Source organism: Lissotriton helveticus, chromosome 5_1 (assembly GCF_964261635.1).
Source record: "Lissotriton helveticus chromosome 5_1, aLisHel1.1, whole genome shotgun sequence".
NCBI lineage: Eukaryota > Metazoa > Chordata > Amphibia > Caudata > Salamandridae > Lissotriton > Lissotriton helveticus.
In genome coordinates, this window is record NC_136065.1 from 1,686,539,144 (window position 1) to 1,686,565,729 (window position 26,586).

General features: G+C 49.1%; 1 protein-coding gene across 2 annotated transcripts in view; it reads right to left on the reverse strand.

The window, feature by feature from the left end:
- IPO4 (importin 4) overlaps window positions 1-26,586 on the reverse strand; it is a 2,629,293-nt gene that overhangs the window by 1,209,376 nt on the left and 1,393,331 nt on the right. For both annotated transcript variants that reach the window (XM_078644926.1, XM_078644927.1), the window contains exon 14: window positions 18,102-18,231. In XM_078644926.1, coding sequence (XP_078501052.1) covers window positions 18,102-18,231 — 130 coding nt within the window. The remainder of the gene's footprint in view (window positions 1-18,101; window positions 18,232-26,586) is intronic.

Sequence of the window (26,586 nt, forward strand, 5' to 3'; positions counted from 1 at the left end):
GTGGAATGTCACTGTGCTCAAAGTCCCGCCTCTCTTTTGAACTCGATGTAACGAGTCCGCACCTCCCCCAGAAAAACTAGAGTCAGCACACCTGTGTAGTATCCCGTGCATCTAGGAAAACTACAGGTCCCAGAGTCCCTTGTGAGTGGACCATGGGGGTAAGTGCTGGGGGGATGGAGTAAAAATAAAGCCCTGTGCGTGGATGCGGGAGTGAAGCAGGGTGAGTCCACAAAACAAAACAAAATGTGATGCTCTGTTTTTCAGCTTAATTGTCCACAACAGAGCCTCCTCTGCTCCCCTCGTACGTCTCAGCCTCAGATTGCAGGTGTCCATTAGGCAGGGGCGGCGAAGACGGTGCCTGCAGCCCACAACGAGGTTGGGTTAACCTCGCCACTGCCGGTTTTCTTCCTGTGATCTGAAGCGGGTTTATGACCATCCAAATCACTCTGGTGCAACGAAGAACTGAGAACAGTCCAAGCCTGTGATGTCCGAACCCAAGGTGAGGCGGGGTACTCTGTAATGGCGTCTCAGGCTGATGCGTGAATATGTGCAGAGAAAACACACCTGGTGTGGTGATCTTTCATTTGATCATTCAAGAGATTATAGACTGGTAAAACAAGCTGCTTTACATTCCTTCAAGACTTAGCCTGAAGGCTGCTCTCCACAGCTACCACTAGGATAGCTTTCTATAAAGGTTGTCTTAAACCTACCATCAATGAGGGTCATTTGGACTGGTGCAAGGTGCCCACTAAAATAGTGGACATCATATGCCAGGCCAACTTCTCACAGGCCCCTCTGCCACGTGCTCCATGAAAGGGGGGTTTTCTATATTGGAGCGTGCCCAAAGCCTTAGATGTGTCTGTGTCAGTTTTATTGGCTTCTAAAGCATCATCAATATGTTTGCCAAAAAGTGTCTCACCATCAAATGGCAAGACCAAAATTTTGCTTTGCACCTCAGGGTGGAACATTGTTGCCTTCAGCCAACCCAGACGCCTGAGGACAGCCATTCCAGTGAGCTGGAGAAATGCTAAGGAAGCCACGTCCATAGATGCATCAATAATTTCTGATGCAGACCTTTCTCCTTCTAGAAGGATCTTTCTTGCTTTTGGAATTTTATAGTTTGGAAGGAGCACTATGAAATTAGCGATGTCAGACCACATCTGGTGGTCGTATCGAGCTAAAATCGCTAGGGTGTTAGCAGCACAAGCTGAAGCCCCTGCAGTTGAGGTCCCTTCCCTACTTATCAGGCAGTGCAATAATGGGCGCTAAAGGGTTTCTTGATCTCCACTGGGCAGCTTGTGAGATAACGGAATACAGCTTAGGATGTCCTGCCAGACAAGTGGGAGCATAATCAGGAGCTTTATACTTTGTCAATCCTTGGCAAGACGGGGATGACTGTGGTGGGTGTCCTCATCACTTTTATACCTTCCTCCCATAGGAGATCTACAATGGGTATATATGTCACCGTCTTTCTGGATTAATCCTGGAAATCAGAGAGAAAACAGTCAGAATGCTTGACTGTCAAAAACAATAGAAACGTGAAGCTGCTCTTTCTCTCAGCGTGTGGAAGCTGCCAATGTCTTCTGGTGGAGAATGCACAGTTTGAGGAGAAGGAGAAACAGGTGTTGATATAACATAGTCCTCCCATTAATCACCTAGTTGCTCTTCTTTCTGAGGTTGACACTCTTCAATTTCATTATCAGAAGTGTCCTGAGGTTGCTGTGGCAAAACATTATCCCTCGCAGGGGAAGCCGTAGGCAAATGCTCAGAAATACTTGGAGGAGAAGGTAGCAGCAAAGAGGCAGGCAGTGGTGGAGGAACAGCTCCTGAAGGAAAACGTGTGCGGTAGACATGCAAGTAGTCTTGAAGGTCCTGAACCAAACCCACAGGAAGGTGGACCATAGGCTCATCAGCAGACTCCATCTATTGAATTTTTGCATGTGGAGGGTGATATTCTTGCTGATAGTAACCTTTATATTCATCATCTTCATCTTAATATTTTACATAAAGCTGAGAGGTAAAGTGAGCAGGGCCACACATCCCATCATCACCATATTCTTTTAAAAATGTTGAAGGTGGCATTGGTGAGACTACTGCAGAAGTCTGCAAAAAATAGCTTGTCGACGGTGTTATTGACAAGAATGTGGTCGACAGATACATAGGTGTGAGTTGCAACGTCGACGAATGCTTACCACCAGGCATGGGATACAGCATCGTCAGCCTCGTCGACAATAGCTCGGTCTGTGTTGTCCACGAGGACATGACAGGCGCAGATGAATAAGCCGTCACCAGCATCGTTGACGAGGTCGTCGGAACCACCATTTTCGACGAGGACGCAGACGAGTAGGTAGTCTTCAGTGTCGATGGAATGGAATGAAATGGAATGGAAAGAGGATTTATAAAGCGCGATAGTTACCCTGCGGCGTCCTAGCGCTACAGACGGTTGTGTGCTGAATGAACAGAAAAGAAATTAGTCCGGGTGAGAGAAAAGTAGTGTTTTTAAATGCTTGTGGAAGCACAGTAAATTTGGTTCCGTATGTAGATTAAAGGAGAGGGAGTTCCAGAGTTTTGCTGCATTGAGTGAAAAGGACCGGCCCCCACATCTTAATAATAATAATAATAAAACATTTATTAAGCGCATGGCTGCACAACTGTGTATCCCCGCGCTGATTGCTGAAGAATCTCAACCGAGAATCAAGTCAAAGGAAGAGAGCGTGGTAGAGTTATTAAGGGAAAAGGTGGGTTTTCAAGTTAGCTCTGAACAGAGTTTCAGATGGTTCCATTCTTAAATGAATCGGAAGAGCGTTCCAGTGTTTCACACCTAGATAACGAAAGGAGCGGCCACCGATTTTTGCTCTGTGGATGCGGGGGAGTATGAAAAGGGACATTCCTGAGGACCTAAGGTGACGGGTAGGGCGGTGTATGGTCATGAGGCTCCTTAAGTAGGTGGGACCCTTGTTGTGGGCTATCTTGATTTTTTGATCTTAGGGACTGTTACCAGAGAGGAGGATGATGATCTAAGATGTCTTACAGGGTTATATGCGGTGACCAAAAAGTGATTGATGGGAGGTCCAGTTTTCCAGTAGGCTTGATGGACGATACAGAGAGTCTTAAACTCAATTCTTCGTCTTACTGGTAGCCAATGAAGGCTCCTCAGTCCGGACTTGATTGAAAGAAGACGGGGGATTTGGAGGAGTGTTCGCGCCGCACAGTTCTGTATAATCTGGAGAGTTTTGAGAGTAGATTGGGGGGCACCTAGGTAGAGGGCATTTCTAAAGTCCAATCTGGAGAGGACAAGACACTCGACCATTATTTTCCTAGCTTCGAAGGGCAATAAGGGGAAGATCTTCCAGATTAGCCTGAGTAGGCCAAAGCAGGTTGCCGATAGTTTCGTAGCTTGTGCACTTAGGTTCAGGGATTTGTCCATCCATATGCCTAGGCTCTTGAGTTGTTCTTTGGGAGTGGGAGGTGGCCTGAGTGAGGGAGGCCAAAGAGTCGTAAGAGCTTGTGGGGGGAGATTACCTAAGAACATTAGATGTCAATGTCATCGTCATCACTTGCAGTGTTGGGGCTGATAAAACAGCCATACCCATTCTCGACGATGAAGATTTTTTCGACGATGAAGTATGTGAAATATGTCCAGAACGTGATATTAGTGTTGACAGTGACCGACATGTGAACGCAGTCAGCGATATAAGCTTTCTTGAGACTGTTTTTTTCATGGATGTTTCTGAAAATTATTTTTTCTTTTTATGGCTTTTCTACTAAGTAAGAAAATAATGCTTTCCTTTTAGTGAGGTGCCTGCATCTTCCTGACTAGATTTTTTAGAAGCCTTTTTCTTGGAAACTTTAGGAGATTTAAGAGAGCCTTCTCTCCTTTTGGATGTTTCCTGAGAAGCCTGAGGTAGAGCTCGCCTCACCCTCTAAGACAACACAAGATTTATGTTTCTTGCAGCCTTTTACCTTATGTTGAGGTAAAGGCAGGAAATACAGTTTTTATGTGGATCCTCCACATGCAGTCTCTACTTACCGCATGATCCACATGACCTGAAGAGACCTTTCTTTGAAAAATTTGACGTTTTGAGTAAAAATCTGGAAGTTTGAAGAGAAAAACTGAGCAGATCTCAGGGAGATTTCCTTTCACAGGACGTGCGGTAAAAAATCTGAAGAACTTAGCCTCTCTTAGGATTGTTCTAGAGGGTGCCAACACCCGATTGGCTGCTACAAAGGATTGGTTCTTTTTTTACAAAAGAAAAAGGATAGTAGTTTTAACTACTGCTTTTATATGAATACCGTGAGACTCCCTCTACGACGACGGAGATGATTCAAGCATGTGAATCTATGAAATATCCAATATCGGAGAACTTCCGTTGGGGGGTGTGGCTTGGCGCCGATGGAGATGGCCTGAGCGCTGGGCTCCACAACCGAGCCCTTATTAATCCTGATACACCGTCTCTGTTGACCCCTATTTCCCACTACAAGGTGGGGGAAGGGATTACCCCTCATCGGAGCCGCAGATTGCAGCTCGATCGGTTCTGGGGACGAGGAGGGGGCCGCCGATGCACTGACCGGGGCGCCACATAAATCGCACCCAAAATGGCGGCCACGGTAGGGAGCTGAAGCTTCGAGCGACCGCGATCGCGGCCAGACCTGTGGGCGCTTGCGCCTCCTGATCGCTGTAACGGGGCTTGGTGACACCATCTGTGGGGCGGCCGAAGACCGGAGGAGCTGCGAGAGGGGATCGGAGAGCCGACCCGGCCGAGCTGCCCTGACAACCGGTAATGCTAGATTGCTGGATGCTGCCACGGGAGGCATAAAATCCCCCCCCCCCCCCCCCCGGGGTTGAACGGGACAGCAGCGCTGCTCACACGAGCCTGGTGGGGTGCAGCTCCCTCGCTGCGGTGCTCCGCGGTTTGAGGTCCGCGGGAACTGAGCTCTGTTCAAATCAGCTGCAGCGGGAGCCACGAGTCATTTCCCTAGACTGGCCGCCGGCCCCGTAGTCAGAGAGAGCTTCGGGATATTCCCGAGGGAGAGCTGAGGCCTGTTCTCCTGTGCGGCGACGGCCGCAAATTCCTGCCCGAAGTGAGGGACATCACAAAGCGCTTACTGGACCTCTCTGGCCCCAGCTACTGGCTGTTTGACTGCTGAGGGACGGACCTGTTGGGACTGGAACACGCAGCGAGAGTCCTGAGCTGAATGAACTGCGGTACCAGCCTTGAGACGCGGGTTGAGGGCTGCGCAACGCCAAAGATAGCGCTAGGTGCTGGGTGGCGTCCTCCGCTGAGCTCCCGCCGAGCCTACTGAGGTGTGAGAAAAGAGGCGCAGTACTGCGGAAAATGACAGCGGCAGGAGGAGCGGCATCGGGAGCCGGGTGAGGAGCGGAGAGGGGACGGAGCTGCATGGGCCGCTGGTGGTGATGGACGAGGGAGGATTCGCGTGAACCCGCGAAGGCGCTCCCGAGACTGGCTTGATCTCTGAAAGTCGATGGGAGTGAACTGACTTGGATGCTCCTGAAAGTGACGCACAGAACATCAAGGTAGCGGTAGATCAGTGCACTGAAGCGGTTGCACACCTTGCCAGGAGAGATCGAGGGGACATGCCTTTTACTAGTGGAGCGGAGAGTGGTTAGCCGGCGGACGCCACGGGAGTAAAGAGCGGAAGGGGGAGTCCCGAAGACACTATTGATATATACTAAGACGCATAAATACCACCTCCCGCATCCCTGGTCTCTAAGCTGCACCTGTGACATGAGACTAAGAGTAGCGCAAGCGGAGCGGAACTGGATGGGGTGGACCTAGTGGCGCTCGAGACGAGAGATAGTGGATTACTAGACTGAAAGTCGGGGCCATGCTAAATAAGAGTTAACGCACACTGAGACCGGAGTGCGATCTGGGCTGGAACCCACCCAGCTGCCGTACCCGTAAGGGAAACCAGTGTTTTTGCCGCATGGAACCGATGCTGCCCCGACGTCTGCGGATTGGGTCACTACAGAGAAACAGACTGGCCTAGTCTGCGCTGCTGACGTTATTGATTACGTAACTGGGGCCCCAGCGGTTGCTAACCGGGCCGCCTACCTCCGCCGTGACCCTAAGCTCGACCTATCTGACTTGCAGCTTGGATGAGAGAGGCCGTCAGGACTTGAGGGGACTGGCTTGTACGGAGGCCCTCAGCCCTAGCCTATAACGACATTTCAGCTGGAGAAAGGTGAACGACGACTCCCCAACATGGGGAAGCCGAAGGGGAGCAAGATTGGCGCCCAGCCAACTTCGGATACTTACACACCTGATAAGGGGGAACAATCTGACTCTTGACAGCTGCGAGACCCCCAATTACAGCTCCAATTGGACAAAATCCTGGCCGCAATAGTGGATTCCCGCACGGCGTTACAACAAGATATTGCGCAAGTTGCCACAGGACTTGGTCTACTGAGGGCTGACCATGGAAAACTGGCCGACAGAGTTAAAACAATGGAAGGAACAATCCGCACCCTTGAACCAGCACACAAAGATCTTGCGGCCGCTATGACTAATGTGCTGGAGCGCGCAGATGTGTTGGAGAGGAGAGCGGAGGAGGCCGAAGGACGCAACCGCCGGAACAACATCCGGATAGTGGGCTTTCCGGAGAAAGTGGAAGGGCAGGACATGGTGCACTACCTTGAGAACTGGCTACAAACAGTAGTAGCGCCAGAGGGCCTATCTACCTTCTATACTCTGGAGCGGGCACATAGAGTACCGGCTAAGCCTCCACAACAGGGACGCCCTCCGCGCCCGGTGGTAGCCCGATTACTACACTACTGTGATAGAGACTTACTGCTCCAGAAAGCACGTGTGAATGGCCCATATCAGGTAGAGAACAACAAGGTCAATATCTTCCCAGATTATACATATGAAACACAGCGCCGGCGAACCTCTTTTCTGGCTGTTAAAAGAGAACTGAGGGACGAGGGACTGCAATACTCCCTTCTCTTCCCAGCTAAGCTGCGAGTTATTGTAGATGATAAGATGTGGTTTTTTGACACTCCAGACGACGCCTGTGCCTGGCTAGAATTGTATAAGACCGGAAAAGACAACCACGAACAAAGAGCAAGAATGATCCCAGAAGGACTACCGCAAAGGAAGTCGCGACGAATCCGTACAAGGCAGAGAAGACAGAGGAGGCCCTTACCGTCGGAGACAACAGCGGAACGGCGGGGGATCTTGGAGGTGGTGTTGGCATTAGCGGGAACTCAGGACTCCCCAGCGCAGGACGACGTGGAGTCAGAAAAAGGTATCGAACAGTCTGACACTGAGCACTCAGAAACAGACAGCGTGCCCCTGCCCGAGGTTACCCCGGCGACAGCAGAAGGAATGCTGGATGAAGGATAGATCTACCCGGTGAGCTGTATGAGATCAGAATAAAGACTATAGTGGACTGCTTGCTGTGAGCTCTGGGAGGGAGTTGATGGTTGTTGTTGGGAGGTGGGTGGTAATTGAGACATTTATTTAGCTGGGCTCGGTTGGACAATGGGGGGCTCTGGGACGGGGCGGCCGCCCGTTGGCGGAAAACCCTTTCTCACTGCCCTTAGGGCGTACCCACAGCGACTACTGTTGGGTTAGTCACATGTTAATGTTCAGAAGTGTTTGGACGGGAGCTAGACGGATAGCACTAGGTCCTCTTCTTGGGGGGAGGTGGGGTTGGGAATGTTTTAGGGAATTGAAGGGAGGGCCCATCACCGATGTCTACACATTGCCACGCTTAGGACGTCGGCAGAGTGGCTGGAACGGGGTGCACAGGACACTGCTGGCACTGGGTGATTCGACTAATTTGCGATGTATAACCTGGAATGTGAGGGGCCTTCACACCATGACGAAGCACCACAAGATTCACGCTTACCTGGTACGCAGAGGGGTACATATTGCACTACTCCAGGAAACACACTTAAAGGCTGAGGGAATAGCACTACAGCGCAGATGGAGGGGTCAGATTTATAACACTACCTATTCAGCATTTGCTAGAGGCGCGCTAATTTGGATTAGGGCCGGGGTTCCATTTCAGGTAACCAAGCAAATAGTAGACCCAGAGGGCAGATTCGTAGCTATTACAGGGAAACTACGAGGTAGAGACGTAGCCTTTTGTAGTTTATGCGCGCCCAATGTTGATCAATTGACCTTCCTGGCAAAATTATCTGGATCTCTAGCGCACTTCCTCGCAGGGCCGTTAGTGATGGGCGGCGACTAACTCTGTATTGGACATATCTCTAGATAGGTCGCATCCCCTCTTGGCTGACTCTCCAACACACCGCATAACCAAAGGCAGGTTGGAATGGCAAACGCGGTGGGGTCTGGTGGATGCTTGGCACGCACAACATCCACAAGACCGGGACTACTCCTATTTTTCAGGTATGCACGAGTTACATGTAAGACTAGATGCGGTACTGTGCTCCCCAGAATTAATGCCGACAATAGAGAGAACTGAATACCTGACTAGAACGCTATCAGATCATAATCCCCTGCTGGTTGCCATGCAATTGCTGCCTAGAGTTTCATGTGTCCCCACCTGGAAACTGCGTCCCGAGGCGCTGGATGACCCACCTTTCCATGCTGCGCTGGAAGAGGGAATCACTCAGTATTTCGAAGAAAATGCTGGCACGACTGCAACAAGGGCGACAGAATGGGATGCCTTTAAGGTAGTCATTAGAGGATTTTGTACAGGGAAACATGTGGGAATACGGAAAGTACTCCTAGATGACCTGGGTAGGGCTGACAGAGCACTCCGCGAGGCGGAACTACAAAGACCTGGCCACCCTGAACTACAAGAAAAGGTCAGCGAGGCGAAAGAAGCGGTAGCAGCGGAAACAGAGCGTTTGCGCAGCTTTGACCATAAAACCTATACAATGCGGACTCATGCAGAGAGCGACAAGGCAGGTACACTATTGGGTTGGCTGGCTAACCCCATGAAAAGAGGTTCACCCATAGTGACCATGCACACAGCGGAAGGAGAGGAGGTTTACACCCAGAATGAGATCTTACAGTGCTTTACGAGATACTATGAAGATCTCTACAAAAGCAAACTGGTGATTGGCAATCCGGCCATAGACTTCTTCTTCGACGGTCTTAGTTTGCCTGAGGTAGGCCACGAACAGGCGAAAGAACTAGGAAAGGAGATAGAGCTAGAAGAAATACGAGGCACCATTAAGCGTATGGCGCGCAACAAAACCCCAGGTTTAGATGGGTTGCCCATAGAATTCTATGGAAAATACACTGACCTCTTAGCACCTAGACTCTTAGAAGTTTATAAGGAGGCGAAAACATTAGGGCGACTTCCACAGTCCATGCGAGAAGAGTTAGTGATACCTCTATTAAAACCAGGGAGAGAGAGCGGAGACACGGCATCATATAGACCGTTGTCGATGCTTACCACCGATTACAAAATACTAAGCAGCATTCTAGCATCTCGCTTGTTACATCACATGACCACGCTAGTTCATGAAGACCAAGCTGGTTTTATACCAACGCGAAATACGAGCACGAACATCCGCCGGTTGATGCGACTACTAGAGGAAGACCAATCAGAGGCACGACAACCAATGATACTGTCGGTAGACAGAGAAAGCATTTGATAGCCTGGAATGGGAATATCTTTACAAGGTGCTAAGGCGCTTTGGAGTAGGAGAGGACTACCTAAGATGGACGACAGTGCTGTACACCTCAGCGGTGGCCAGAGTGCGAATGGGCACGCTGATATCGACACAATACCCCGTGGAAAGAGGCACGAGACAGGGGTGCTCACTGTCTCCACTGCTATTCGCCTTGGCAGTGGAACCTCTCGCGATTTCGATCCGGACGGGGGATCACTATGGGGGACTGCAAAGTAGAGCTGGACAACAATATATATCACTACACGCAGATGACCTTCTGCTCTTCCTTGAGGATGCTGACGAAGCAATGACGGGAGCTGAAAAGTTGCTGTCGATCTTCAGAGAACTTTCTGGCTTGAGGGTAAATTGGTCCAAGACATGCTTGTTCCCAATGTGACATGGGGAAACCCAACCCTCCATGACACGAGCGGTGAGATGGGAACCCACCTGTATGAAATACCTAGGAGTGTACATTTACCACACAACGGACGACTTGCTGGAGGGAAATATTGGTCATGGAATAAGGGCATTGAAAGGCAGTATGGCCTTTTGGGCTACTCTCCCACTATCGCTAACAGGCCGAATAGCACTATTGAAAATGATAGTGCTTCCTAGACTCTTATATTATTTTAGAACACTACCAGTGTGGATACCTGGCTCCACCTTTAAACAACTGAAGTCCTTGATAGTGTCTTTTCTTTGGGGCGTGGGACGGCGAAGAGTAGCACAGGCTACGCTGATAAGACCTAAGGCGGAGGGAGGGTTGGCGGTCCCAGATTTTGAGCTGTACTACCTGGCGGCTCAGCTACTGATCTATACACAGGAAATAGCACGAGAATTCAGAGGACCGGAACATATGAGGGGTCGAGGTATGCCCCGCCATGTCCTCTCTTTCATAGCGCTGCAGCAGAAACTGGATCTTAGGGATCTGACGCAAGAGGAAAAAACGATCAGACTGTGCTGGAATCGCTCACAGCGTAGGGCAGGGATATTACACCTGTATGCCCCCGAAATCCCACTAGGGATGTTGACGGCGCTACCACACGGTGGCGATTGGTCACAATTGCAAGAGTGGGAGGAAGCAGGAGTCCAAATGCTGGGAGACCTATACGAAGATGGAGCGATGTTGCCCTACCAAACACTCCTAGACAGATTTGACTTACCAAGGGGTGGTTTTCTGCTGCATGCAGCATTAACAAGAGGGATACAGACACACTGGAGAGAAGGCCTAATAGAACTAATGACAACAATGGCTTGCCAATACACTATGATGGCAGCGGGGACCTTCAAGGCGGTCACGTGCCTCTACTCCAGAATGCTCAATTAAGGACTACCACCTCTGGAGGCATTAAAAGGAAAATGGGAAACAGATCTAGGGAAAGACATCCCCGAAACAGCATGGGCGCAGATAGTGCGGAGGGCTTGGAAGAGCACGAGAAATTCAAGATTCCAGTTGGTGCATTTCTATATCCTTCATCGAGCATATCTGACACCTGGGAAGATTAAAAAGTACTTTAAAGTAGACGATGCAGCGTGTCCTAGGTGCACGAAAACCGGGGTAGAATTGGATCATATGTTGTGGACATGCCCAATGCTGGAGCTTTACTGGAAGGAGGTGGGAGATACCTTGAATGCGATAACAGAACGGGGATTAGAGTTTAACATGGCCATAGGTGTCCTACACTGGTTCCCCCACACGTCCAAGAACAAAATTACAAGTAAATTTATAGATATGGGACTCATACTGGCGAAACAAGAGATTACAAAACACTGGAAGGCAACAGTAGGGCCCAATGGCACTAGGTGGAGGAACGAGTTCCTCAAGTGGGCTGGCAGCGAAAGCGCGTTACGATTTCAGACTGCGTGTAGACAACGCAACGAAAAAGCGCTAGAAACAGCAATGGCATGGGAAGCATTAGTACGGGCTTTGCGTGACTATGGAACTCAGGATGAAGGAGTAGAATAGTAAAACGATGTGGGAATATCCCCGAACATGACAGGTACATCACACAGAACAATACTTGATCATTCCTGTGCACACAAATCACTAAGATCAGAACCACTCGCACGCTTCGGTGATGGGGATTCAGGGAGGAGGGAGGGACTATAGGGGATTTAATTAGGAGTATAGAAAAGGGCATTTCAGGGCCTAGTTTACAATGGTGCACTGATCGCATTGACTGGTGACCGCCTGGACCTCGTCCTGAACGGCCGCTCCCCCACGCTCCCTCACGCTCCCTGACTCCTGCTAACTGCAGCGCCCAGAGCCCACAGCTGAAGCTGCTCTCGAAGCGTGACTCTCCTGCTTTGCTAACTCCAGATTGGTATCGTAGCTCCGCTTCAGGAATTGCGCGTTGAGCATTATTAACTATTCAGTTTGCAGCGAGTTCTAACTGTGTATTGCTGTCTGTGTTAACGCTCTGTGACCGCAGCATTATTAAACTGTTAGCGCTATCACCTGGTGCCCTTAGAGAGCGCGCTGCTGATTCTGGCTGTGCTTGAAAGAATTGCTGGTATTGTTTTCTAAGTTTCGATTTCAGGCCCCACCACCATCTTGTGTGTTGTGCTTTCCCCTGACACGCCTCCCCGAGACCGCCTCCCAGCTGCCCCTCCCACCCACGAACAGAGGGTTCCCGTCCTCCCAAGCCAGATTGTGACCGCCTGGACCTCGTCCTGAACGGCCGCTCCCCCACGCTCCCTCACGCTCCCTGACTCCTGCTAACTGCAGCGCCCAGAGCCCACAGCTGAAGCTGCTCTCGAAGCGTGACTCTCCTGCTTTGCTAACTCCAGATTGGTATCGTAGCTCCGCTTCAGGAATTGCGCGTTGAGCATTATTAACTATTCAGTTTGCAGCGAGTTCTAACTGTGTATTGCTGTCTGTGTTAACGCTCTGTGACCGCAGCATTATTAAACTGTTAGCGCTATCACCTATCAGACCGCCTCCCAGCTGCCCCTCCCACGCTCCGCCCCCTCCACCCCCTATTTATGGCAGATGTCCACACGCGCAGCGTCCACGCGCTACGGCCGCGCCGAAGGTGCGCCAAAGGTAAGCCCGTCCGCGCCTGGACCGCGCCCAGCGCCCGACCCCCTGGCACTCGCAATGCCCAGCCCTCCCGCATTACTTATAATGCCTCCACCCTCCTAGCCCTTAACCACGGCCGTCCCCCCAACTGCGTCCAAGCCGCACCTGGACACACTCATGGACCCTTTTCCTGCAACTCCTGCAAGTTCGACGGCACCAAGAATAACTCCTCATCTACGAACACACAACAGATACCCGACCCCAACCACCTACAATGCATCCTGCTAAACACCCGCTCGGTCCACAGGCACGCCATTGACCTCTGGAATCTACTAGACACCATCTCTCCGGACGTCGCCTTCCTAACAGAAACATGGATGAACGCCACATCAGCCCCAGACATCACCATTGCCATCCCGGAAGGCTATAAGATCATTCGCAAGGACCGCACCGGCCACACAGGAGGAGGCATCGCTATCGTCCATAAGAAATCCATCCGCATCTCAACCAGCTCAGACGTCAATCTCGCCAACTCTGAACACCTTCACTTCCAGATCCACACCGACCCCAAGACCACACTCAGAGGCACCCTCCCTTACAGGCCACCAGGGCCCCGCGCACAATTTAGTGAAGACATCACGGACTTCATCACTCCACACGCGCTCCCTTCCGAGGATTACATCCTTCTGGGAGACCTCAATTTTCACCTTGAAAAGAACAACGATCGCAACACCACCACCCTTTTGGACAACCTTGCCAACCTCGGACTTAAACAACTTGTCACTACCCCCACCCACATCGCAGGTCACACACTCGACCCTATCTTCACCTCCAGCAAACATGTCTCCTTCAGCCACACCACAGCTCTCCTCTGGACTGACCACAGCTGCGTTCACTTTACCTACAACAAGACCACATCCAACAACCACCCCCAACCCACTCTGCAAAGAAACTGGAACAAAATCACCATCGACCAGATCGCCTCATCGCTCCTTCAAAACCCCCCAGCCCACTCCTCTAACCCAGACCAAGCAGCCACCAACCTCACCCAATGGTTATCCAACAGCGCCGACATCCTAGCACCATTGAAAAAACGACAAATCAAACTAGGCAGCAAGAAGGCCTCCTGGTTCAACGATGATCTTAAAGAATCCAAGAAACTTGAGAAGGCCTGGAAAAAAGACCCAACCACCAGCACCAAGGACGCCTTCAAAAACGCCACCCGCATACACCACCAACTTATCCGGAATGCCAAGAAAGCCGCTTTCAAGGACCGACTAGATAACAACGCCCACAACAGCAAGGAATTATTCAACATCGTCAAGGAATTTACCAACCCCTCAGCCAACTCCAATGACATCACCCCCTCTCAAGCCCTCTGCGACTCCCTAGCCTCTTTCTTCCACAACAAAATTGCAGACATCCACAACAGCTTCGACAACCGTTCCAAAGACCAACCCACCCAACCCCCTGCAGGACCCCCACCCCCCCTGAACATCCTCAATGACTGGAAGCCAATCTCCACGGAGGACACCATCCGTCTGATGAACTCTATCCACTCAGGATCCCCCACAGACCCATGCCCTCACCACATCTTTAACAAAGCAGACTCCATTATAGCACCGCACCTCCGAGACGTCATCAACTGCTCCCTCAACTCCGCAACCTTCCCAGAAAGCTGGAAACATGCCTAACTCAGCGCCCTCCTGAAGAAACCCACAGCTGACCCCACCGAACTCAAAAACTACCGCCCTATCTCACTCCTTCCATTCCCGGCCAAAGTCATCGAGAAAGCGGTCAACAACCAGCTCGCCGCATTCCTCGAAACCAACAAATCCCTCGACTCCTCACAATCCGGCTTCCGAGCCAAGCACAGCACCGAAACCGCCCTCATCGCAGCAACAGACTACATTAGAACTCTACTGGACAATGGAGACACAGTCGCCCTCATCCTCCTCGACCTATCCGCAGCCTTCGACACGGTCTGTCATAGCACCCTTTTACAACGCCTCAGAAACGTCGGAATCCAGGGAAAAGCACTGGAATGGATCACCTCGTTCCTCACCGGAAGAACCCAGAGAGTCCGCCTTCCACCATTCAAGTCAGAGGCCACTGAAGTCATCTGCGGCGTACCACAAGGATCTTCTCTCAGCCCCACCCTCTTCAACGTATACATGAGCCCCCTCGCGGTCATCGCACGCCAACCCAACCTCAACATCATCTCCTACGCCGACGACACTCAACTGATCCTATCACTCACCAGAGACCCTAACACTGCCAAAACCAACTTACACGAAGGAATGAAAGAAGTAGCCGAATGGATGAAGCACAGCCGTCTGAAACTGAACTCAGACAAAACAGAAGTCCTCATCCTAGGCACCTCCCCCTCCGCCTGGGATGACTCTTGGTGGCCAGAGGCCCTTGGAAAAGCACCCATCCCAACGGACCACGCACGGAACCTGGGCGTCATCCTGGATTCATCACTCTCGATGAACAGACAAGCCAACGCCGTTTCTTCATCTTGCTTCAACATTCTTCACATGCTCAAAAAAACATTTCGCTGGATCCCCACCGAAACTAGAAAAACAGTCACCCACGCTCTGGTCACGAGCCGACTGGACTACGGAAACACCCTCTACGCCGGTACCACCGCCAAACTCCAGAAAAAACTCCAACGCATCCAGAACGCCTCAGCCAGGCTTATATTGGACATCCCGCGTAAAGAACACATCTCTGGTCACCTGAAAAACCTCCACTGGCTCCCGGTCAATAAGAGGATTACTTTCCGCCTCCTAACCCACGCACACAAAGCACTCTACGAAATTGGACCCGAATGCCTCAACACACGACTGTCCTTCTACACCCCCTCCCGCCAGCTACGATCCTCCAACCAAGCCCTTGCCTCTGTACCTCGCATCAACAAAACCACCATGGGAGGTAGATCCTTCTCCTACCTGGCAGCTAAAACCTGGAACTCACTTCCCACTCACCTTCGCCTTACTCAGAACCACCTAGCATTCAGAAAGCAACTTAAAACGTAGATATTTGACAAGTAATTCCCCACCCTTATTCAAGCGCCTTGAGACCCTCTGGGTATGTAGCGCGCTATATAAATTTATTGACTTGACTTGACTTGACTGGTTTGCATTATAACCCAATATGGTATATGTGGTTGAGGGGGTTTCCTTGACTGACATAGTGGGATTAAGATAGCGAAGTTAATGTACCAGATTGTGTATACCATGTGAAAAAAAAAAAAAAACTACGTTTCGAAAAGAAGAAAAAAAAAAAAAATTGGAGAACTTCCGTTTATTTACTACCACATTAGAAACAATTAAGAAAGTGAGACATGAGGGGAGGAGCTACGATAGCATCCAAGATGGCCGCGTGAGTTCCCGGCTCCGCCGACCTCCGTCTCCTGCCAGTAGTTCCTGTCATATATCCTGAATTTGCGCCCTGCCTTCTTGTGTCTGAACTGGTCTGGATCGAAATGGTGCAATCCTGAGATTTCTGCCACTCCAGTGGACAAAGATACGCCGTGTGGCACTTTGCGGCCTACACCAGCTTGAAAGCATGGGGTCTCGAGTACTGGCCCAGCCGGGCTGAAGTTGGACAACATCCGCCGTGGTTGTGTGACAGGGTCCGGTCAGCTGAGGTGGCAAGTTTTCTTTTGACCCGTTACGGACGGCGACTGGTGTGCTTGGTGTACATTGAAAGAGGGGTGACGACGCATAATTGCAGCGGCGGACCGGGTTCCTGGCTGTGGGAGGTGTCGGAGCCTTTGCACGGTGTTGAGTGTGAACAGAGAGAACACGAATTGGTGACTGAATCGTGTAGCCCACGACTTCTGCTGATTATGGATGGACTACCTGCTGCTCCCCTTCCGGGACCCAACGCTGGGAACTATTGTCGGCCTGGGCCTGCGTTACTCCCCTGTGTGTCTGGGCCGCTAAGAATGCGGCCGCAACAACGCTGTGCATCCGTGAGGGTTAGGGGAGCCTTGGACCCCGGTGGAGTTATCGGCACTCTCCACCCTGTGCTACATCCTGGTCTTGACTCTGTTCCTATCTTTTTATGTTTTGCCTATCCTGCTGAAGCGACTGTTCGTCTGGAAGGGGTTCGTGTGTCTGCTCGAAGGGGACAAGATTGAGATTGAGAGACTGAGTTTCACATCGAGTCTCGCTGGACACGGGGTTTGCGATGGTACTATCTATGGAAGGCAGGGTGGTATTTGAAGTTTCCCCTGTTACGCTACGATTTTGCAACTTACTACGTTTTTGATTTATTTCAGGGGATTCTGGGTTCGGGCGGGGGGGCCGGGGATATGATAGAGGATGCCCTCCTCCATTTCTTCTTTCTTTTAGGGCTTAGTTAGCTGGGGCGACAGGCACGCTGCTAGTGGGTTGGGCTGTAGCCATCTGCAGGGGTGCAGGGTGGGGGATGTTTTTTTTGTTTTGTCTTTATTTTGTTTCTGTGGCCTTTTCTTCTTTTCTTTCTTTCTCGTACGAGATGTGGGTGGATTAACCTGAGCTGCTCTGTCTCTCATATTCGGGTGTCATGTGTTCTGGCTCTAATTATCCTGATTTTGTGGGTGGACGGGCCCTGAAGGTTTCAGCCTAGCCGGGTTGTGGATTGTTATGTCCTTATTCCTGCTACGTATTTGCTAATGTTGACGTCTCAGTCATCGTTTAATTGATGTGTATCCCTTTAGTCTATTTGCCTGTTCACCTCCGCAATGTGCTCTGTTATACGATACCCGATGTTTGTACTCGATATCTTGTTTTTCTTCAAATAATAAAAATGTATAAAAAAATAAAAAAAGAAAGTGAGACATTTTGAAATGAAACAGCAACACATCTAATCAGGACACACTGGTGAACATCTCCCAAATACAAAAGTTATCAAGTGGCATTACGAAAAACATTAGGTTTGTATAAAAAGTTATTTATAAAAAGCAGTGACAGGCAGTCAGTGGTAATGGATCTTGTTAATGGGAACTGCCAACAAAAAAAACTGGTGTTGTTAACTGTCACTGCAGGACCTGACAAGCTACCTTTGGGAAGTTTGGCTTTTTTGTTTTTAGAGGCCTGTCTGATACTATCTTAATATGCACCGTCACATCTGTTCACGTTTACATACTTTGCCACCCTGTACCATGGGCCTAGCCTAAGCGATATAAAACAATAAATTACATATGTTTCTTTAATGTTACCTGTAAAATGTTTTGTAAATGTTTGTCAGTGGTTTTCTAAACTAGCGACTTTAAAGAATTATAATTTGGTTGCAACAACAGCATATTTGTTAGTATTTTTTCAAACGTTTCCTGGATCAGGGCATGGGATAAACTATTCACTTCTTATGACTTCCAGGATACAGTTTGACAAAGTGCCACAAGTTTGTTTGGCCTTTCCAGGGTTTATCCCGCTTCTCTTTCTCCTCCATTTAATGCAGAGGCAGCCTCACCTAGATTTTCCACAAAATTCTCCAGTGCATAGTATGCCTTAGGGAGGTGTCCTGACCGAGACTGTTCCAAGACCGTCAAGTAGTTCAGAAGAAGTGGCATAATTTCATCAGAAAATGTTACGATATCCGGCTAATAAAAGAGATAAGAACACAGTTCATCAGTAAGATAATCAGGGGTCATATTAGGCAAACATATAAATACTGGTCAATCACTAGCGAATTATAATTATCGCCTGTTTTCTTAGGGGTGAGCTTGTCTAAAAACGATATATATAATAAAGTCTGAAATAGCCATGCAATAAAAGAAAGACCAAGCTTACTTACATAGAACTTTGGCTATCCAGTATCATTCATGGATTCACAGGCTTGAATCAACCCCATCACTAAGATAGGAGTCTCACAATAGACAGAGTGAGCAGCGCAATGTTAAACACAACCTGGAAAACTTAACAAGGCCTTATTATTAATCGATTCACATCATTTAAAGAGTACAAAAAGCACCCCAATTTCCCCCAGAGATCACCATACCTAAGGGTTTATTGCACACGGGTGAGAAGTAATGAATAACTGAGCACGGACTGAGGAGGAAGATGGATCCCATGTGAATCTGCAAAAGCCTGGAGAACTACAGTTAAAGTCAGGTAACCTTTTTCTCCTCCAGTATTGGATCTTTCATAGATTCCCAAGTTTCAGTACTAGACTTGAAGTTTATGGCGGGTAAATAAATTCAAAAGGCCTCAACACAATGAATGAGATAACACAAAACCGCCTGTCCTAAAGAAGCACTGTAGTGTAGTTCCTCTAATTCCAATAGGCTGTAGATTTGACCTAGGACTGGGGTCAGTATGTCTCTATCGAGTATACTAAACTTAATTGTAAGTGCCAGCTAGCTCAGAAGTCACTAAAAACTTGCTCGAATACACAAGAAGGGATTAGTTTCTGACAACCGCATAAACATGACAACTTTGTTTCCCCAAGAATCGAAACATATCTTCAGAGTCATGGAAACAATAGATAACTATTTTACTCAGTCAATCGTGCATGCTTCGTTTCTACAGAGTTGCATAGCAATAGAGAGACGGGCGTTTCAATAAAAAGGGCTTTATTGAACAGTCTTCTTTCTCATGCAAGAGGTGAACTGCTACAACCGTTAGACAGAATGCAAAGTACAATGCGTACAGCGTAAACAGTAAAATAATACTGTAAAAGCATTGTCTGGTGCTATGACATATAAAAATACATACATAAATAACACGGGCTAAAATACTCAAATGGTGCTTCTAAAATACACCTACCCCAATGTACCTAACCTAGGTCTAGTACGAGGGAAGTAGTAAGTGTGGTCTTTAGCATAGGTTTAGTTTTTTGCCAAGAGTCGCCAAAGGTTTCTCTAGGTTCTAATCAGCTCCATACCTTAGGATGAGAGAGGTTGGTATCTCTTTCACGGACTCGATTTCCCAACACCCCGCAAGGAGAGTCAGAAACACTGGAGCTGGATTCTCTGCAGAGGAGGACAGCTTCTTGGTCAGTGCGTCAGCTGGAGAGTTGGCTTCCTTCGGCACTTGCTGTAGCGAGCTAGTCGAACTGCACCGAACCACACCGTGCTTTGCTATTGCAAGTGAAGGTATATTTATACCTTGAAGGTGTTTAGGAATGCCAGCTTTGACTTAAAGTCGGGCATGTGAACGTCATTAATGAACCCCTAAGGAATAGTTGTTCATGCATAATAAATGAGTTCTTGGAGAAATCAATATTCAAGCAAAGGGAAGTCCCAAACGGCTTAAGAGTCTGGTTTTCCAAGAAATCGTTGTGATGTAGATGAACAGTTGGAAGTAGCCATGCCTGTATCTGGACTGCATGGACTAGGCCTAAATAAGGACTGGATTTATATGCCTATATAAGGGCAATGTGAATTGTACCTATATAAGGGCACGACTCTGGAAAATTCATATGGAATCTAAATTGCCACACAACAGCACCCAACTGAGTAAATGTGTGTCTGGTCTTCCAAGTTGGCGTCTGCAAAAGAAACTGGAGAGAAGAAGGCAGTTGATGTGGACACACTGCTTGGAGAAGGCACTGTTACATTACATTGTAAAAGACACCCAGATTATTATGACAGTACACTATGGCGCAGACACCCAGCAAGAGAGAGACTGTCCTTATTTGTGAGAACCATAATCTACAAGTAGTTAGTCAGACTTCCTGAAATGCTCAGTTTTGTCCAAATAGCATTTTAGTCATATTTTAACATCTGGGGTATAAAGTGCTCTTTACGCTACACTCTTGAAGACAATTTTAAGAGCCACTGCTTCAATTAAATAAATGGATGATGGAACTTTGGGGATAAAATTACAGATTTAGTGATGATGGTTCCATCATCACTAAATTGCAAGGAAGCATTGTCCAACATTGACAATGCTTGCATTTCACTTACTCATCTTGTGGAATTTAAGACAAAATTAAAGCAACTTTCCAAGAGATATTTTAAAACTGCTTTGTGTATTGGTTTGAAGGTATTTCTAACAAGTTGAAATACGTACTATATTAGGTATCCATGATGATGCTAGACCTCTCATTGGTGGAAAGGCCCTAAAACTCCTTTAAGAAATTCTTTCTTGAGTCTATTGGACCAGGCACAAGGTTGATCCGCTATCCTTCTAAAGTGAAAAAATGCAGCTAATTGGACCTTGTCAGATACATGGCTAACCAATTTGGGTCATTGTAATTGTTTCTTGCCTTTTAAGCATGATCAAGCCAAAAAATAAGGTTAGATCTGGTGTGGAGTAGAAAACAGATATAGGCTGTGGTGACTGCACCAAATACAGATGCACTTCGATTATGCTCCATATATTTTATAAGCAGAGTGCCGCAGTTTTGGATAATATTTGTTTGCACTCATCAAGAATGTTTAAGAGGTGAACTTCGTTGTATCCAGAAGCCAAGATGAGTTCAGGAGTAAGCTGTGGGTCAGGAGTAAGCGCTGGGTTCAGGAATAAGCCATGACATTTGTTGCGAGATGAAAGATTTATCAGAGGTAGCTGCAGAAATGGATGTTCTTAGTGAAGCAGTAGTTCTGTGAAACAATATTACCTCGGCTACCTTGGAGCAACCAGTATTAGGCAGCACAGGGCCCTCTTCATTTTATTCCACGCTGTAGGTATTATGGGAAATAGGAGAAAAAGCATAGGCAATGGAAGCTGACCACAATATAGAAAACATATTCTCCACAACCCGCCATAGCATACCTGCTGGCGTAATATCTGTATGTGCGGGTGTGATCGGTCACAAACTGGTCCAGATTTGGTTTGCCACTACAATACAACATTTTGCTCAAACAATTTTGCTTGAACTCCCACTCAACACATTCTTCAATGTTCTGCAAAGTGTGCCAGCCCACAAACTGTTCACTTCTAGCAGATGTTTGCCACTTAATCAGATGCGTTGTCGAACGGAACAATCCCAGATCTTTTGTGCATCTGTGGACAGGGGACGACACCATGTTCTCCTCTCTCTATAATAATTGGAATTGTTTTGTCTGTTCGGATCAGTACTGAATACTCTATGATACTTGACAGGAAGGACTGTAGACTAAATGCTATAGCCCTTAACTCTATGACATAGATGTGCAGCTATGTTTTGGTTACTGCCAATGTGCCACGGATTGCTAAATGTTGCGTATGTGCTCAGCAACCACTTATAAAAGCAGCTATCATCATTACAGAATAGGATTCCTGTTGGAGAAACCACAATCTAATTATTGTAATCCTATGCTGGGATGACGTCGCGGTAGCCACTTAGACGCCGCCCTCGTGTGCTGACGTCTGTTCTGCAGATGACTTTCTGCACCAGAAACGCAGAGCCATACAAGGTCCTGACCACTGGTGCACAAAACTAGGACCCTAAAGGGATGTCCTTAGCCCTAGAAATCAGTTCACAGAACGGGGAGGATGGGTGGGGTGGTAAGGAATCTTTAACTAACTTATGTTTCTTACAGAGATATCGTTACTGAAGGTAAATAACGTGTTCATCTGAAAGAAACAGTTAGTTATAGATTCCTTACCTTAGAATAGATACCCCAGCAATACCACCTTGGAGGTCGGTCTGCGAAGCAAGAGCACACCAGAAAATCCTGGAGAACAGAACGTCCAAAAAGCCGTTTCTCCGGTCTTGGCTGTCTAGGCAGTAGTGTTTTGTAAACGTGTGCAGCGATACCCAAGTAGCTGCCTGACAGATGTCCTGCAGTGGGACACCTCGGCCAAAAGCAGAAGTGGCTGCCGTCGCCCCGGGTGGAATGGGCGCTTAGCCTCACTGGAGGCTCCTTTTTAGCTAAAGAATACAAAGCTTTTGGACACAAAACGACCCATCTAGAGATGGTCCACTTGTGTACGGCCCAACCTTTCTTGGCGCGCCCACGTAGCCTACAAAGAGTTGATCATCCACCAGGAACTGTTTTGTGCGATCCAGATAGAAGGAAAGCGTATGTTTTGGGTCAAGATGGTGGAGCCTCTATTCCTCTTTTGAAGGATGTGAAGGCAGAAAGAAGGTGGGCAAAGTGATAGTTTGCCTGATGTGAAAGGAGGTGACCACTTGGGCAGAAAGGATGGACGAGTTCTTTGGACCACCATGTCCGGATGTACAGCCAGAAAAGGAGGTTGGGATGAAAGAGCCTGGAGCTCAGTCACTGTTCAGACAGATGTGATGGCTACCAGGAATGCACTCTTAAGAGTCAAAAGATGTAACAGACAGTTGTGAAGCGGCTCGAAGGAAGCGCACATCAGACAGGTCAAGACCAAATTCAAGTTCCACTGAGGCATTACGAAAGGCATAGGAAGAAAATGAGAGTAATGCCTCCCAAGAAACAATTTACAACTGAGGACATGAAGAGAGAAGGCTGTTCAAAAAGCCTTAGAAAGGCGGAAATGGCTGAGAAATAGCCCTTTGTAATGCCCTAGAACAGAGCCCTGCTAGGCCAAAGAAAGGAGGAACAAGAGAACCTCAGAGAGGGGGACAGAAAGAAGATCCACAGCCTTTGCTGCGCGCCATGCCACATATTTGTTCCATCAGCAGGCGTATACCGTCTTAGTGGAGGGACGCCTGGCTGCCAAGATTACATCACAGATTTCAGGAGGGAAGTCAAATGACGTCAACTGCCGCCGATCAATCGCCACGCAAGGAGTTGGAGGCTGGACAGGTTTGGGTGGAGGACAGTCCCCTGCTGCTGCGACAGAAGATCCACCCGAAGAGGCAGTTGGATCAGAGGATCGATAGCCATGTTGAGTAGCTGGGCATACCAGACTCTTCGTGCCCAATCAGGCGCCACAAAAATGACTTAGGCCCAGTCTCGCATGATCTTATTTAGCACTCTGGGCAGAAGTGGTATAGGCGGAAAGGCGTACAACTGCCCCATCTCCACTCACGACAAAAAGCGGTGCCTAGCGAGTGCCGCCTTGGAAATTCCAACGTGCAGAATTGCTGACATTGCGCGATTTCTTCGGTGGCGAATAGATCTAACCAATGCTCTCCCCACTGCTGAAAGAGACCTTGCACCACCCCCACTGCTGAAAGAAACCTTGCACCACCTCAGCGTGAAGGCGCCATTCGTGATCCATCATGCACCTGCAGCTGAGTTTGTCCGCCTTGACATTCAGAGAACCTACCAGGTGCTGAACCACCAGGGATATGTTCTGATGTTCCAGCCATGTCCAGTGGCGGAGGGCCTCTTGACATAGGGTCCACGACCCCACCCTGCCTTGTTTGTTGCAGTACCACATGGCGGTGGTATTGTCCATGAACACCTGCACTACTCTTCCCTGGACAGAGGGAAGGAATGCTTTTAGTGCAAGACGGATCGCCCGCAGCTCCAGAAGGTTGATGTGTAGGCCGTATTCTGACTTGCTACAGGATACCTATTTTCAAAATCCCGTCCTGCCAGACCACCAGCACTATTTGCGGTTCATGGTAGGCCACAAGCATTTTCAGTTTACCGTGTTCCCCTTTGGCCTTACCAGCCCCCCTCAGGTGTTCAGGAAAGTGATGGCCGTGGTCGCAGCTCACCTGCGCAGATCAGGGGTTCCAGTCTCCTATCTCGACAACTGGTTGTTTAAGGCAGTCATATCCCACCTCCAGACTACGGCCGACCTCTTGCATTCTCTGGTGTTCTCCGTCAACGTGCCGAAGTTGCACCTGATTCCCTCACAAAAGCTACTCTTCATCGGAGCAGTTCTGCACACGACGCGGTTTCGGGTCTATCCTCCCGAGCAGGGAGTCCACGATATTCAGGCTATGATTCCGATCTATCAGCCCTTATGCCGGGTTTCGGTCAGGATGACCCTCCACTGCTGGGCCTGATGGCCTCCTGCATCCTGCTTGTGGATTATGCCAGGTGGCATATGCGGGCTCTGCAGTGGGACTTGAAGTTCCAGTGAGCACAACATCAGGTGAATCTGTCCGATAGCGTCCAGATGGCAGAGGGCACTGCACACCAATTGCACTGGTCGCTCACGAACGAGCATTGGGTCAACAACAGATCCCTCTCCGTTCCTCAGCCAGAATTCACGGCGGTGACAGACGCATCACTTCTGGGATGTGGCGTCCACATGGGAGAGGCGGGGATCAGAGGCCTCTGGTCTCCGGCGGAGTCCGGGCTCCACATCAACCTTCTGGAGCTGCGAGCGATCCGTTTTGCACTGAAGTTATACCTTCCCTCTGTCCGGGGAACAGTAGTGCAGGTGTTCACGGACAAGATCACCGCCATGTGGTACTGCAACAAACTAGGAGGGGTGAAGTTGTGGACCCTATGTCAAGAGGCCCTCCGCCACTGGACATGGCTGTAACATCAGGGAATATCCCTGGTGGTTCAACAGATGGCAAGTTCTCTGAATGCCTGGGTGGACGAACTCAGTCGTAGGTGCATGATGGATCGCGAATGGCGTCTTCACTTGGAGGTGGGTCAAGGTTTCTTTCAGCAGAGTGGAGAGCCTTGGTTAGAGCTATTCGCCACCGAAGAGAACGCGCAATTCTGCGCGGTGGAATTTCCAAGGCGGCACTCGCTAGGGGACGCTTTTCGCCACAAGTGGAGTTGCAGTCTGTTGTACGCCTTTCCGCCTATACCACTTCTGTCCAGAGTGCTGAAAAAGATCAAGCGAGACCGGGCCCAAGTCATTCTTGTGGCGCCGGATTAGGCACGATGAGTCTGGTATCCGAGCTACTCAACATGGGCATTGATACACCGATCAGACTGCCTCTTCGGGAGGATCTTCTGTTGCAGCAGCAGGGGACGGTCCTCCACCCGAACCTGTCCATCCTTCACCTCCTTGCAAGGAGATTGAGCGGCGGCAGTTGAGGTCATTTGACTTGCCTCCGGAAATCTGTGATGTAATCTTGGCAGCCAGGCGTCCCTCCACTAAAACGGTATACGCCTGCCGATGGAACACATTTCTAGCATGGTGCGCCGCAACGGCTGTGGATCCCCTTTCCTGCCCCCCTCTCAGAGGTTCTCTTGTTCCCCCTTTCTAGGGCCGAGCAGGGCTCTGCTCTGGGCACTATCCAGGGCAATATCTTGGCCATTTAAGCCTTTCTAAGACTTCATGCCCAGCCTTCTCTCTTCAAGTCCCCAGTTGTAAATCGTTTCTTGAAAGGCATTACTCCTCTATTTCCTCGTATTCCTTTCATAATGCCTCAGTGGAACTTGAATTTGGTCTTGACCTATCTGATGTGTGCTCCCTTTGAGCCGCTTCACAATTGTCCTTTAACTCTTGAGACTACATTCCTTGTAGGAATCACATCTGCCAGAAGAGTGAGCGAGCTCCAGGCTCTTTCATCCAAACCTCATTTTCTGGCTGTACATCCGGAAAAAGTTGTCCTAAGAACGTATCCATCCTTTCTGTCCAAGGTGGTCACCTCCTTCAGCCCAAGGTGGTCACCTCCTTTCACATCGGGCAAATCACTTTGCACACCTTCTTTTCGCCTCCGCTTCCTTTAAAGGAGGAAGGGAGGCTCCACCGTTGGGCCCCAAAAAGTGCGCTTTCCTTTTACCTGGATCGCACAAAACAGTTCCGAGTGGATGACCAACTCTTTGTTGGCTACGTGGGTGCCAATAAAAGTCGGGCAGTACACAGACGGACCATGTCTAGATGGGTCGTTTTGTGTATTAAAGCCTGCTATTCTCTAGCTAAAAAGGAGCCTCCAGTGGGGCTACACGCCCATTCCACCAGGGCGACGGCAGCCACTACTGCTTTGGGACGAGGAGTTCCTCTGCACAACATCAGTCATGCGGCTACATTGGCATCGCTGCACACGTTTACGAAACACTACTGCCTAGACAGCCAAGTCTGGAGAGACCGCTTTATTGGCCGTCCTGTTCTCCAGGATTTTCTGGCATGATCTTGGTTTGCAGACACCTCCGGGGTTGGTATTGCTGGGGTATCTATTCTAAGGTAAGGAATCGATAACTAATTGTTTCTTTCAGATGAACAAGTTACTT